Source organism: Ambystoma mexicanum, chromosome 1q, assembly GCF_040938575.1.
Source record: "Ambystoma mexicanum isolate Mex_15411 chromosome 1q, UKY_AmexF1_1, whole genome shotgun sequence".
Classification (NCBI taxonomy): domain Eukaryota; kingdom Metazoa; phylum Chordata; class Amphibia; order Caudata; family Ambystomatidae; genus Ambystoma; species Ambystoma mexicanum.
In genome coordinates this window covers 512,190,095-512,203,102 of record NC_090922.1, presented here as the reverse complement: position 1 = coordinate 512,203,102, position 13,008 = coordinate 512,190,095, and the positions used below count along the sequence as shown (strand labels likewise).

Here is a 13,008-nt window from a genome sequence, read left to right as displayed (position 1 = left end):
GGCCATGATGCACCGGGCCTCACACCGCACACCTCCTAACATTAACTACCCAAGCAATGGCACTCTGGTGCAGAGGCCCCGCAGTGTAAATCACGGAGCATACAAAGCGAAGGACAATACCAAACCTGCGCTCCAAAATGCATGGTCCAATTCGATGGAGGAGGACTGGAAAAGAGGATGTTTTTCCATCCTACCCCATATTTGTAGGCTTTCCCCAGGGCTGGGCGGAAATGCCCGCCCTGGGGACGCCTGCCCCCCCTCGTGACATGGCTGAAGGGGAAGTGGCCTGCCTGGCAACGAGGGGTGGGGGGCTGCCAGAGGGGTGCCCACGCTATGTGGGACGTCCCTTGAGCGGCCCCTGCGGGGGCTGGAACATCCCCCAAACAAAATATAACAGCCACCTAGTTTTGTCCATTTATTTTGCTCCAACTTCGGAGTGCCACAGAGCTCCCCAACAACAGCAGAGAGCTGGCAGACGTGAGTGAGACGGTGAAGGCCCAGCTGGTGCTTTGGCCATTTCATTGCCGAGCATCAACGTTGCCATGACAACGCCGCACACAGTTCCCGAACTCCCCTTTCTCTTTTCTTTACAGTAACAAAGTTTTGGCATATTTGTGACTTACGCCACAAAGCGCCAAAAACGAAGATAGATAGGTGGAAACCCATGTGCAAAGCGTACATAGGAGGTCAACACCACCATATTACTAGACACATGCAAATATCTGTGGTCTTTTGGCATCTGCATAGTACATAAGAGAATGAATTGTCCTTACAACAATGACGAACAAATGACCATGTTGATGGGGACACATGAAATGCAAATCACATTTAGGAACAGGTCAACACAGGGCAGGGTTTACTTAGCCGAATGAGGAGGCAGTCCTACCTCGGAATGCCTCAGGAGTCAAGCCTGGACATTAAGCTAAGACCAAAAGCAGTTGTACAAGTCATGACAATCCACACAGCAGAAACATATGACACACTGCAAGAACACAAAGCAGCAAAGGAGCTAAAAAACACACAAGATATGTGTCTGAAGAATACAGTTCTAGGGCAGCATAAAGTTAGAACCTCTGTAGAGCACTCTGTTATGTATCTTTATTCGGTGTATAACCTGTAAAGTTCTCCGTTGCTTCACGAAGCTTGGTCCACGCTTAACAGATAGAATAATGATAATAATAATAATAATAATAATAATAATAATAATAGTAAAAATAATAATAATTAGAATAGTACTAGCTCAAAGAAGGCGTGATAGAATCAGTGGAGGCCTCCAAATAGGCCAGCCCTTTAGTGGCCTTGAAGTAAGCTGGCACGTCTAAAGTTAGGTTGTATGCTTACCTTCGTAGATGTAATCTGGAGGTCTTCTGCACCAACTTTCCACAGCCCAACATTTGCGTACTGGTACTATCCTTAAATGGCACACCAGTCTCAAAACCAGACATGAAGAGTGCTTATCACCAGACCAAGCGACTTGCTAGTTCCAAACATCTCGCATCATTCATCTTATTTCCAGTACACATACCCGTCATCTGGATTGTGTTCCGCCACATCTGTAATTCAGGGGCTCATAACCATCAGGTTAAAAGTGACCAGGTGTTAAATACATCCACCAGAATGATGCACTTGTACATGACTGAACCAAGGAGATGCGCAATGCCGCCCAGTACTGGCATGATTAAAAACCTGTGGACTGTGACTCCTAAGAGACAAATTCATATTTCGCCAAAAGCTGATCGCCACCTTCGATATTCCATCTTGACTGAAAATGTACATCATACCACTAGTCCACCGAGGAAACATAGGTAGGTAAGGCCCCCACACAGGAATGGGCAGGGAGGGACCAGAATCCTCTAACCTAACCATCGCCAACCCCAGGGCGGGGGAACATATCTGCACCAGCCAGGTACCCAAACCACTAAAGTAATACAGAGGAAAACTGCCACCCTCATTATACCTGCCGACTAGGCGGACAAACTACAATACCAAACACTCAGCATAATCATAGATGTGGAGCAAAGAAACGCAAAGACAAAGAGGTAAGAAAAACCCACTAACCCAACCCTAAAACCTCAACTTTCCCCATGCACTTCTCATGCAGAAACCCACACAACCACTTCTCTGCACAGAAATCTGCATGTACTTCACCACACTGCAATAGACACACAACACATAACCCGGATCAACAGCACATGGGAACTCGCACTGGCCGATAACTGCACTGAATCTCAGTGGACGGTGCAAACCGAACAGAAGCTGCCAACAGGACAGCACAACTCTCACTCTCCTATTCCCACTGCACCCTAACCCCCACCCCTCCTTTTCAGATCCACCAGAGTGCCTGGGGTCCACTACAGTGGTGACGGTGCATGTTACAAATTCTTTTAACATTAACATTAACATCCCACGGTCAATCTGTTGAGGAACATCTCAGAATTTAAGCCCCTCAGCCCGAATATTAGGCAACATTTGTAAGAAAATACTCCATGAACACAGAGTGCATGGGACCCTTTCCTCGCAAAGGAGCATCCTACAAAGGGTCCAGTGACAGAAATGACTACAGTACAATTAAAACGCCATAGAGAATGCACCGAGTCTATTACTGTTCAATTCAAGACGGCAAACAATAGTGTCATTAGATGCCCGGGTCTTACGCAAATAACAAGACACACTATGAGAATCATCCCATTTGCACCGACGGCCCTCACCGAGTCGGAGAGACACTACCCCATGATAGAGACGAAAATACTGGCATACGGAAATTCACTTCTACACGTGCACATTGAGCAGACATTTCTGAATCCAAATTTACCACAAACTGTTGGGCAACATTCCGTGCCCATCAAAGTAAAATGACCTAACACCCAGACTGCCGGACTGGCTTGAAAAAAATAAGTTCAGTTATATAAAAACACACAAGTGTACTGCCTTTTAAGACTTCCCTTTACAAACTGTGATAGTAAACCACATATAAAGGGTGATAGAATTGCTGGAAGCATACGAGATGTGAGTGTGCAAACCCAAGAAGCCATCACCACCCAAGAAGCAAAGGATATACAGAGGCAGATAATGCCCTGGCAACAGTGAGAGGGTTTGTAAACATAGGGCGGCCAGCAGAGAAGAACACGGTGCAAAGCCTGTAACCATTCTGTAAAGTGACCAGTGAACTGCACGCAAACATACACCTGCTGATGAGAGCAAACAAGACAGTGCCACAAAGCCACCCAGTAGCCATCACTGGAAGTTCCCCTCCAGTTCAAAGCCACTTGAGTAAACCATTGTGGTTATGTATATATATATATATATATATATATATATATATATATATATATATATATATATATATATATATATATATATATATATATATATATATATATATTCACTGAAAAAACTTTAAAGTGCATTTAAGGTGCCCAAAGTTATTGCAACAAAACCCCTGAGATTCAGTGTACTTGGGAAGTCATGACTAGCTTAACTCAATGCGCTCCCGTTGATGTTCCCCAAAATGCTATGCCCCCCGTAATGCCATTTGGTATGTCATTTTGTATCCCGTCACTTATAAAATGTATGTGCTCATGGGCTTTGCAACGGGAACGTGACAAGTTAAACTGGTCATGACTTCCCAAATGCGCTGAATTTCAGGGGTTTTGTTGCCATACATTTGGGCATCTGAACTAAAGTTTTTTCCAGTGAATTTCAAGGGTTTTGTTATACTATCGTTTTTTTCCGTGCTAGTGGCCTTTGGCCGTGTCTTCTGTATATTCTTTACAACATTACTAAGCCACTAGCAATGTATTTCGGCCATAGCCAATGCCCACTGTACATTTTACAACATTACCAGTCCAATAGTCATATCCTTTGGTCATGGCCAGTGCCATGTCCTTTGGCCGTGCCCACTGTATATTTTACAACACTACCGTGACCACTGTAGGTGTAAACAACGATACGTATTTTGTGACCTTTTTCACATACCAAGGGTATAATCATATTGTACTACAGATAGCCATGGTTATATACCTGCGGTTAACGGGAAAAATAATGAACAAAATGCTTCCCTGCCCTCCCAGGCACTCACCAAGTGACCCTCCATCTCTGCTTGCTCCCCCCACTCCTCTCAAGGCCTCTCCACCTCCCCAGCCCTCTCCCATTCCCCCAACACTCGTTTCCGTGAGACACACTTTCATTCCTGCTTGCGTTTTCTTATGTAGCCGGGTTATCCATCCGAATAACTGCAGCTGTGGGAAATCGTTTGTGCTCTCACCTTGGTCCCTAGCCCACCCCGAACACCCAACTTTGACATGGTGTCCTCTCCGCCCCCCCCCCTTCCCTGGACAGACTAACCACAAACCACAAAAGGATCTTGAGTCAACGCTTCGTGCCCAAGTTGTTTTGGACCTGGCCCAAATCCGCCCAGCGGTTTTCGTGAAATGTTTTGTCTATGGGAAAATGAATGGGGTCTATTCCCAAAGTGCCTTTTTTGTTTTCTCAATAACTTTTGTATTTTTTAATAGATGTTTCCCAACATTTTCGGTGTGGGGGGAATTGAAAAACTTTTTTTGCAAAATATCAGCCAAATCCATTGTCTGAGTCAAAGTTATTAGAAATACATTTTTCTGAATTGCTATAGTACCCAGTACTCACCTTGACTATAGGGCGGCGTCCGCTGCACTATAATATATGTATGCATATTTACATTAAATGGAAAAACTTCAGTTAAAGTGAAGTTAAAGTGACTAAACATAACACAACAAAACCCTTGAAATTCAGCGCATTGGGAAACTTAGGACTGGCTCACCTCTGCATGCTCTTGTTGATCTCCCCCATAATGCCATATACCCCATAATGCCATTTTGCATTGCATTGTGAATCCCTTCTCTGATATTATATATGTGCTCTTGGGCTTTGCAGCGGAAGCGCGTCGAGTTAAGCCAGTCCTGAGTTTCCCAATGTGCTGAATTTCAAGATTTTATTTGCGTTATGTTTAGTCAGCTTAACTGCACTTTAAAGTTTTTAATTGAATTTCAAGGGTTTTGTTATACTATAGTTCACAGTATATTTTAAATTAGTAACAAGCCACTAGCTATGGCCTTCTGCTGCTGTCTTCAGCAGTGCCCACTGTATATTTTACAACACTAGCAGGCCTTCAGCCGTTTAAAATGCTACCATGCCACTATGGCCAGTGACTTTTCAGCCCATACCTCACTGTACCTGTCAAAATATATATTTTTTAAAATAACATTTCCCCCCATAATTGCAGCTATAATAAACAGTGTAGTACATATGGCCACGAATATTTGTAGCCAACGGATAACTGTGATTATTGTGAAAAACAGCAACAAAAGAAAATGTTCCCCTGTACCCACACTCGCTCACCAACTACCCCTCTGCTCATGGCAAGGTCCCCCCACTATCCCGAACTCCCATTTGCCTCCCCAGCCCTCTCTCATACCCCCCTCAAACACTTGTTGTTCCATGTGACGCACTTTCCCGATCTCGTTTTTTCCGGTAGCCGTGATTATCGGACCAAAAAACTGCAGCTACGGAAAACATTTGTGCTGCAAACTCGGCCCGAGCCCACCTCCACTCCCATATTTCACCTGGTGCCCCCTCCCCACCTCTAACCTGATACATTTTTTCTGCCTTTTGTTTTCAAATATTCACGGGTATAGCCGTGGCTACCTCCCGCATTGGAAAAAAAGATAGCTTCTTTTTCACTTTTGAAAAAATTCTCTCTACAGCAATGCATAATGGGGATATAGCTATAATTTTGGGAGAAGGGGCACCCCCTTCTCTGTCAAATACAAAACAAACTACTGGACAAAATAACCCTAAACCACAAAAGGATCGTGAGTCAACGCTTCGTGCTCAAGATGTTTCTGACCTGGTCTAAATGCATACAGCTGTTTGGGCTGTGCGGTGGAGCACAAATTAACCTTTTTTGTCTATGGAAAAATGAATGGGGACTGGGCCGAAATGTCCCTTTTTTTTTACATATAATGACATACAGGAAACATGATGAACTCTGGCTAAATTTGTATCTAGGTAGGGGATTATAATGTGCAAACCTAGTTGGGACGAAACAGCCCTGCACATAGGGGTTGGACCCAGAGGGTTAGGTAAATTTGCTGGGGTAGCAGAGAAGCTGGTATGTATGGGTGAGCACGGGAGGGAGGACTTCCAGAGTTGGAGGATTAGGGTTTAGTGGAGCAATCAGCAATTGGTGAGATGTTTTTTAAAGGGTAGCGTTCTCCGGTCCTTCCTGAATTTCATATTAATAGTGTTTATTGCTTTCATTTTTTTCATGATGTTCAGTATGAGACATCCGATGATGTTTCAGATGCAATACCTGATACAATGCTTTTCAAGATGTCACAAAAGCTTTCTCATGGCTGAAAGTGCTGCACGAGGACACATCTTGGTTACGTCATCTTGGCATTTTTCAAATCATGATTATCAGTTTCCAATCATATTGTAAACCTTTACAGTAAGGCCAGATCTCAAAGCTATTTTACTGGGCTTAGTTCATAATCAGTTGTTTTGATATAATGTCTCCTTCTCTTTGCTATGCTGGTGGCACACATTCAGCTGAAGCAGATATTAATGGATGAAATGCTGCCGGTGAAATAATAAAATGCCTGTTTTTTCATGCCAGCAGATTGATATAGCTCAACTTTTCTCCCTTATTGATGGTTTCATATTAATGGTGTTACGATAATAATTGTGGGTTGGTTCACACGTTCTACAGAAACATTATTTGGTGCATGACGATTTTAAAGAGAAAGTTGGGATCGCTCTTGCAGTATATATCAAGGATGAAAACATGGATTCCATTGTTGTAGCGAAACCAGCAGCTATGTATTTTCTAATAAATAGTGTGTGGGTACTAGTCTTAAAGCTCTCCTCCCCATTTGTTTATCCCTTTGTGAGATGTTGGGGCACAGTGGCCTTGAAGACCTCTTCGTTGGCAATGATAATGACTCTTTTTCTTCTTGCAGTTATACCATCTATATGAAGAAGAGGCGGATGACGCTTGCAGTCATCTTTTGCTGGCTCCTTTCCTGTCTCATCGGCTTTTCCCCAATGATGGGCTGGAACCGCTTCCAGCAGTACGTTGACAAGAACAGGACCACATCGGCCGCCATGTACAATCCCTCTGAGAGGTCCATCATTGGGCACGACCTCCCCTATGGTGGCTTCTTGTCCAAGGTCTATTTCAGCAACCGGAGAGCCTTCAACTACAGCGAAGTGCATGGGCCACACCTGGGCTCTTGCTCCTTCGCCGCCGTCTTCAGCCCAGAGTACCAGGTCTACTTTGTCTTCTTTGCTTGCACCCTCGTGCCCCTGGGGATCATGCTGGGCCTCTACGCTGACATCTTTAGAGTCATTCACGGGCACTTCATGTCACAGTCCATGAGGGCCGCCAAGAGGGGGGAGGCACACATGGCTTACACGCTCTTCATGCTGATGGGCATCTTTTGTGCCTGCTGGATCCCACTCAATGTCGTGAACAGTGTAAGGCTCCTGTGCCATAGCTGTGCCATCCCAGAGGACTTGACCCGCTTAGCCGTGCTCCTGTCCCACATGAACTCTCTGGCTAACCCTCTGGTGTATGCCATGAGGAAGAAGAACTTTGGCCGGGCACTCCAGTCAGTCTTCCTCCGCTACGTCCTATGGTGGCCCAAGCTGAAGACCTGCTGTGCCAAGGCAAAAGTGTACCCTCAAATGTGATGCTGCCAGAGAATAGCTGGTGGAACATCAGAAAAGAGAGAAGGCAACTTTGATGGAATGGGGAAATAAAAATGGTCTACTCATCAAAATGAAAGCACTTTTCTATGTTGTCTTTTTCACAAGCTGATGGCCTTTTAAGGACTGTGGCCTGTAGCCATTTGACTGAAGTAACTATTATCTCTCAATGAATTGACCTCTCACGCCCTGGCACATGTTTGGCGTGCATTACTGCAAATCCTGCAGTGAGCCCACTTTCACTCCCCGTGCCTTTTTGACTTTGTAACTGTCGGGTCTGACTTGACCCCTCTCTCATCGCCATTGGCTTACTGTCAGCTCAACAGGATATCTTTATAATACTCCCTCCCATGTCTGCAACACTTATGTTGGTGAAAGATATGCTGAGGGTCCTATCACTCCAGAGTGTGCATAAACTGTGATACTGTAGAAACTGCAGAAATCATCCTCTCTCTCTTAGGTTTGTAGTATGTGTTTTATTTCCTGTAAGCCCTGCAGAGAGGTCGCCACGGCCAGGAAGCCATTTCTATCACACAACATTTTCACATAGTTTCCCATCTCTTACAAAGTGTATATCATTGTAAATATCTAATTTATCCTATTGTTTGACGACTTTCCAAACACTGAAAAGCTTTAAAACTCTGCAATTCGTAAAAATAAAACCTACATATCTGTTTAAACATAATGCATGAATACAGAATTAAGGAGACTCTAACCTAAAGCTGTGACTGGAGCCAGATAAGAAAGATGGCGGCTCAGCGGAGCCTTTCAGTCTAGACCTGCTAATAAACCTGCTAATAAATGCAACATGGCATCCATTAGCATTGATAGTTCTGGCACAAGCAGTTCATTCCACAGTGTTTGATCGTTCAGTTTTTCTTTGGTGCTTTTTTTTTCACAAGAATGCACACTTAGAAAAAACACAATTTGCCAACCATTCTCTGCTGTGGATGGTTGCCAATACACCACTGCCTCGGGTGACTCTGGTTGCCATAGCCACTGCCTCAGGTATCGCTGATAATTGTTGCATAGAACACCTATGGAAAACGATGGACATAGTACAGCTGTGTTTTTTGTTATGTACCTGTGTTTGTAAATGTGCAGATTTAGTATTTCCAAGTAAAATTGAAATTGTTACTTATACTTAGCAAAAGCAACCAAATATGTAGATGTATCATTTAGTTTTGTTGTTTAAATATTTGTATTTAAAAGCATGGAGTTTGCTAGAGAAATTGACTATGTACATATTATTTTATAATTGCCTAGTACATATTCAATTGTTGGTATTTTATTGTGGCAAATGGGTTTGATTGGACTGTATAGAGCAGACCAGCCTTTCATATGTATTCCCATGAAAATAAATATGTCCTAGCTATACCCAGCATATCATGCACCAAATAAGAGCATTAAACCTAGAATAATTATGTTTACATTTGACAAATATGTCTGTAGTAGAAGGCTTGCATTCTTGAATTACAAAGTACATAATGCACATTGGGCCTGGTGCTCATTTCATTTTTCACAAAACCCCCTACACCACATTCACATTTATGTAACATTGCACCATATATATTGATCCTAACATTGTCACTCCACAGCCCATCCTGCTCCTCCTTTAAGAAGAGGGTGGCGGAGAAGGGAAGCCCAGCCTCAGGGTAAGGGTGTCCGTACACATGTTTACCCCATAGCCCATCCTGCGTCTCCTTTTAGAAGAGGAGGGTATGAGAGGGGAAGCCAGTCACAGGGTAAAGATGTTCCTACACATGCTCGGCCCCCGATGCAAAGAAATATATTGTAGGGCGACACTATTCGCGCTATAGTTAAGGTGAAACCTATCAGACATAGGAAATGCGACAGTTCTGTACCTAATAAAATTTGGGCCGTAGGACGGATCAGCATGATATGTTACAAGCGTATTTTGGGGCATGGTCCGCCCAAAATGTAAATATTTCATGCAAATCCGTGCTACAGTTCAAAAGATATAAAGGGTCAAAAAAGGGTGTGTTTTTCACTTTTGCATTCATCTTCCGACAGGGAAAATGTCAAATTTTTGCTCAAGCACATAGCCCAAACTACTGGATGGATTTGCACCAAATAAAAAACAAGTTGGGAATAAAGCGCTCAAAGGAAATCATGTGTTGGTTTGGTGTAAATCTATCTTGTGTTTATTTGTTGCAGAGTGGGATGCCCCTGTACCCAAAATGTTAGTTATATCTCCCATGATGCATTGCTGGTACCAATGCTTTGCATTTCTGAAAACCCGCCATTATGCAATCCGAGATTCAAGATCTCAAATCGGTTTTGGAGACTCCACAAAAATGATATGAGGGGTTTAGGGAGGGCAGTTCTAAGGCCAGGAAATACATGAGCAGGGTAAGAAAGGATAATTTGTGAACATTTGGGGGTTGGGTAGTTTGGGTAGTTTGTTTTTTTCCAGAGTGTTTTACCCGAGATCTCGATTTGAGATTTTGATTAGTTTCAAATGGGAAAAAAAGAGTAAATACTTCAAATCTATAGTATATTGTGATGTGGCAAGCACTGTCATTGCTAGTTAGCGGAAGAGGAGTATGTTAAATTCATTTGAGAAGTAGTCTGTGTTTTTAATATCAAAGGAATTGCAGAGATTGCTGCCGAAATTAACTTAAAATGTGTGGGACGGAGATACTAGGGGAATGTTAGTGTTTGCCATTATTACATTGGCTTAAACAATGTATAATTGTTTAATTACATGAAAATAAATTTGTAACATAAGACTAAGGTCAGCCGATGCTTGTTTACTATATTCTTTGTTTTGATTGGACAAGCTTTTCGCGTGACTTAACAGTGACGATGCAGATTATCTTCTGAAGTCAGCAGGGAAGATCTCTATATTATCGCACCTCCCTCTTCTTTGTAACAGCACCTTATTAGTAATCCTACCTGAACTTCTACACCCCTCTTCCTCGCCCCAGTACTGAATAGTAATTTTACCTATACCTCCACATCCATCTTCCTCTTTACAGTACCTAATTAGTAATCCTACCTGAACGCCTACATCCCTCTAACTCATCCCAGTACTGAATGGATAACCTTAACTATACCATCACATCCCTCTTCCATGTCACAGTCACCGACTACCCCTACCTCGCTCTTCCTTGTTATAGTCTCCAACTACCCCACCTCAGTCTTCCTCATCACAGTCCTCCACTCCCCTGGCCTCTCTCTTCCTTGGGACAGTATCCCACTAGCCCCACCCCATTCTTCCTTGTCACAGTGCCCCATTGCACCCAACTCAATCTTCCTCATCACAGTGCCCCACTACCTCAACCCACTCTTCCTCGTCACAGTCCCACACTACCCCATCTCACGCTTCCTCATCATAGTCCCCCAGTACCCCAACCTCACTCTTCCTCATCATATTCCCCCACTGCCCCCACCTCACTCCTCCACATCACAGTCTTCCACTACACATATCTCACTCTTCCTCATCACAATAGCCCAATAGTAATCACTAGCATTACCTTCACATCCCTCTTCCTTGTCCCAGTACACCATTAGTAATCCATTCTTATATAGTGGACACAGGAATATATGAAATATTGATACACCTGTTGCTGAAGAACAGGCATTGATAACAAATTATGACATCAGTTATGTTATCAGAATAAAAGGTAGAATTACAGGTTGTGGGAGGTATAGCATAACAACAACAATTGAAAAAAACCTTAGTTGAAATGACGTAAATGTGCCATTTCAATGCAACAAAACCCCTGAAATTCAGCAGGTGTTGGAAGCTACACCACCTTAACTTTGAGACCCCCATTGTGCATTCCCTAAGCACACTGATAAAATGACAAATGACATCACTTATGACAGCACATGACATCACTGTTGACATCATATATGACATCACATTGAACAGGTCAGATGCCATCAGTGATCACATCATTCAAACAAAATTACTTAGGACACCACCTATAGCCACTACAATTACTTTACTGGTAAGTAGGAGCCCTAGGGAAACATTGTTGGCTGGATTTGAAGATATTGAGTGCATTCTAGCACAGATTCAATATGCCAGGTCTTTTATGAATGTCCAAAAACATTTGTCAAGCATTGTAAATAATGATAGGATAACTACAGAAAGTTGGTCTTGCACATAGCAATCCACAATTGTCATAGTCCAAAACATGTAGCGAAATGCAGGCTTCAAACCCTGGCACGAAACCGATTACTACTTTCTTGCATTCAGTACATTAGTTACTCTAGTCTTGATAACCCTGTCCCCCCGCAACATGAAAGGGTTTTTCGATGTGGTTTACCTTTTTGGCCAGCAGTCCTAACCTTTACCATTTGGCATGGTCAAGGCCTTCCTTTTGATTTGTTATTCTTACAGTAAGTAGTCTGATATATGAAGATTCAATGATTTCGGAAACTGTTCTTTCGTGCGTTGTATTCTTTGTTGGTCTTGTGCAACGTCATAATTGTACTACCCAAATGTCTTCTTTGCATAGGGGACTGTCTTTAGAACAGAGTGATAAAGGTACTAGAGTATCTCCTTATTCTAAATGCTCATTCATTACATAGTAACTCTGGTGTGTAAGAATACCATCGTTGTAAATGGACAGTATTTTTATATGCAAACTCCAACCAATTTTTGCATTTGAACCCTTATATGCAGAAACACGCTTTTTAATTGTTGCATCTCTCTACTTGCAAGCGTGAGCAGCTGTACCAGTGAAGTCATTGATGAAGCCATAAGTGATGTTGTATGCGATGTCATTTGTGCAAAACAAAGAATACTGTTTCAAAAAAATATATATTTTCTTTTAAATTGGGAATGTCTAACTGTGAGTATTCAGCAATTACGTAGTCTGAAGAGATACTAGAATTGTGCACACTGGGAGTATTTTCCCATATATCTTATATTATATGACCATATATATATATATGACCATATATTATATGTATTCTCTAGAATCGCATTGAAAAGACTGAGTCTGTCTTTTATACACCCCTGCATCTATGGTGAGGTCTAATTACCATGTTATGTTAAAGGTTCTTATACCGCGCACTGTTGCCACCTGCGTGATTTCTTGGCACTCTGGTGGATCTGTAAAGCAAGTGGGTAGAGGGTAAGTTGGCAGGATTGAGCAGTAGAAAGAGCAAGAGAGCTGTGATTTGCTGTTGGCAGCTTCGGTTCGGTTGACACTGCTCACTGGGCAGAGGTGTGTTTTTCAGATGGTTGCTGCCATGTGCTTTTGGGTGACACTATGGGCCTCA

At 42.9% G+C, this 13,008-nt stretch overlaps 1 protein-coding gene across 1 annotated transcript in view; it reads left to right on the top strand.

Moving 5' to 3' along the window:
- Positions 1-8,861, top strand: part of LOC138530258 (adenosine receptor A1-like) — a 92,684-nt gene extending 83,823 nt beyond the window's left edge. Inside the window, exon 2 of the mRNA XM_069640893.1 lies at positions 6,999-8,861. Coding sequence (XP_069496994.1) covers positions 7,012-7,731 — 720 coding nt within the window. The 5' untranslated portion in view covers positions 6,999-7,011 and the 3' untranslated portion in view covers positions 7,732-8,861. The remainder of the gene's footprint in view (positions 1-6,998) is intronic.
- The last annotated feature ends 4,147 nt before the right edge of the window (positions 8,862-13,008 follow it).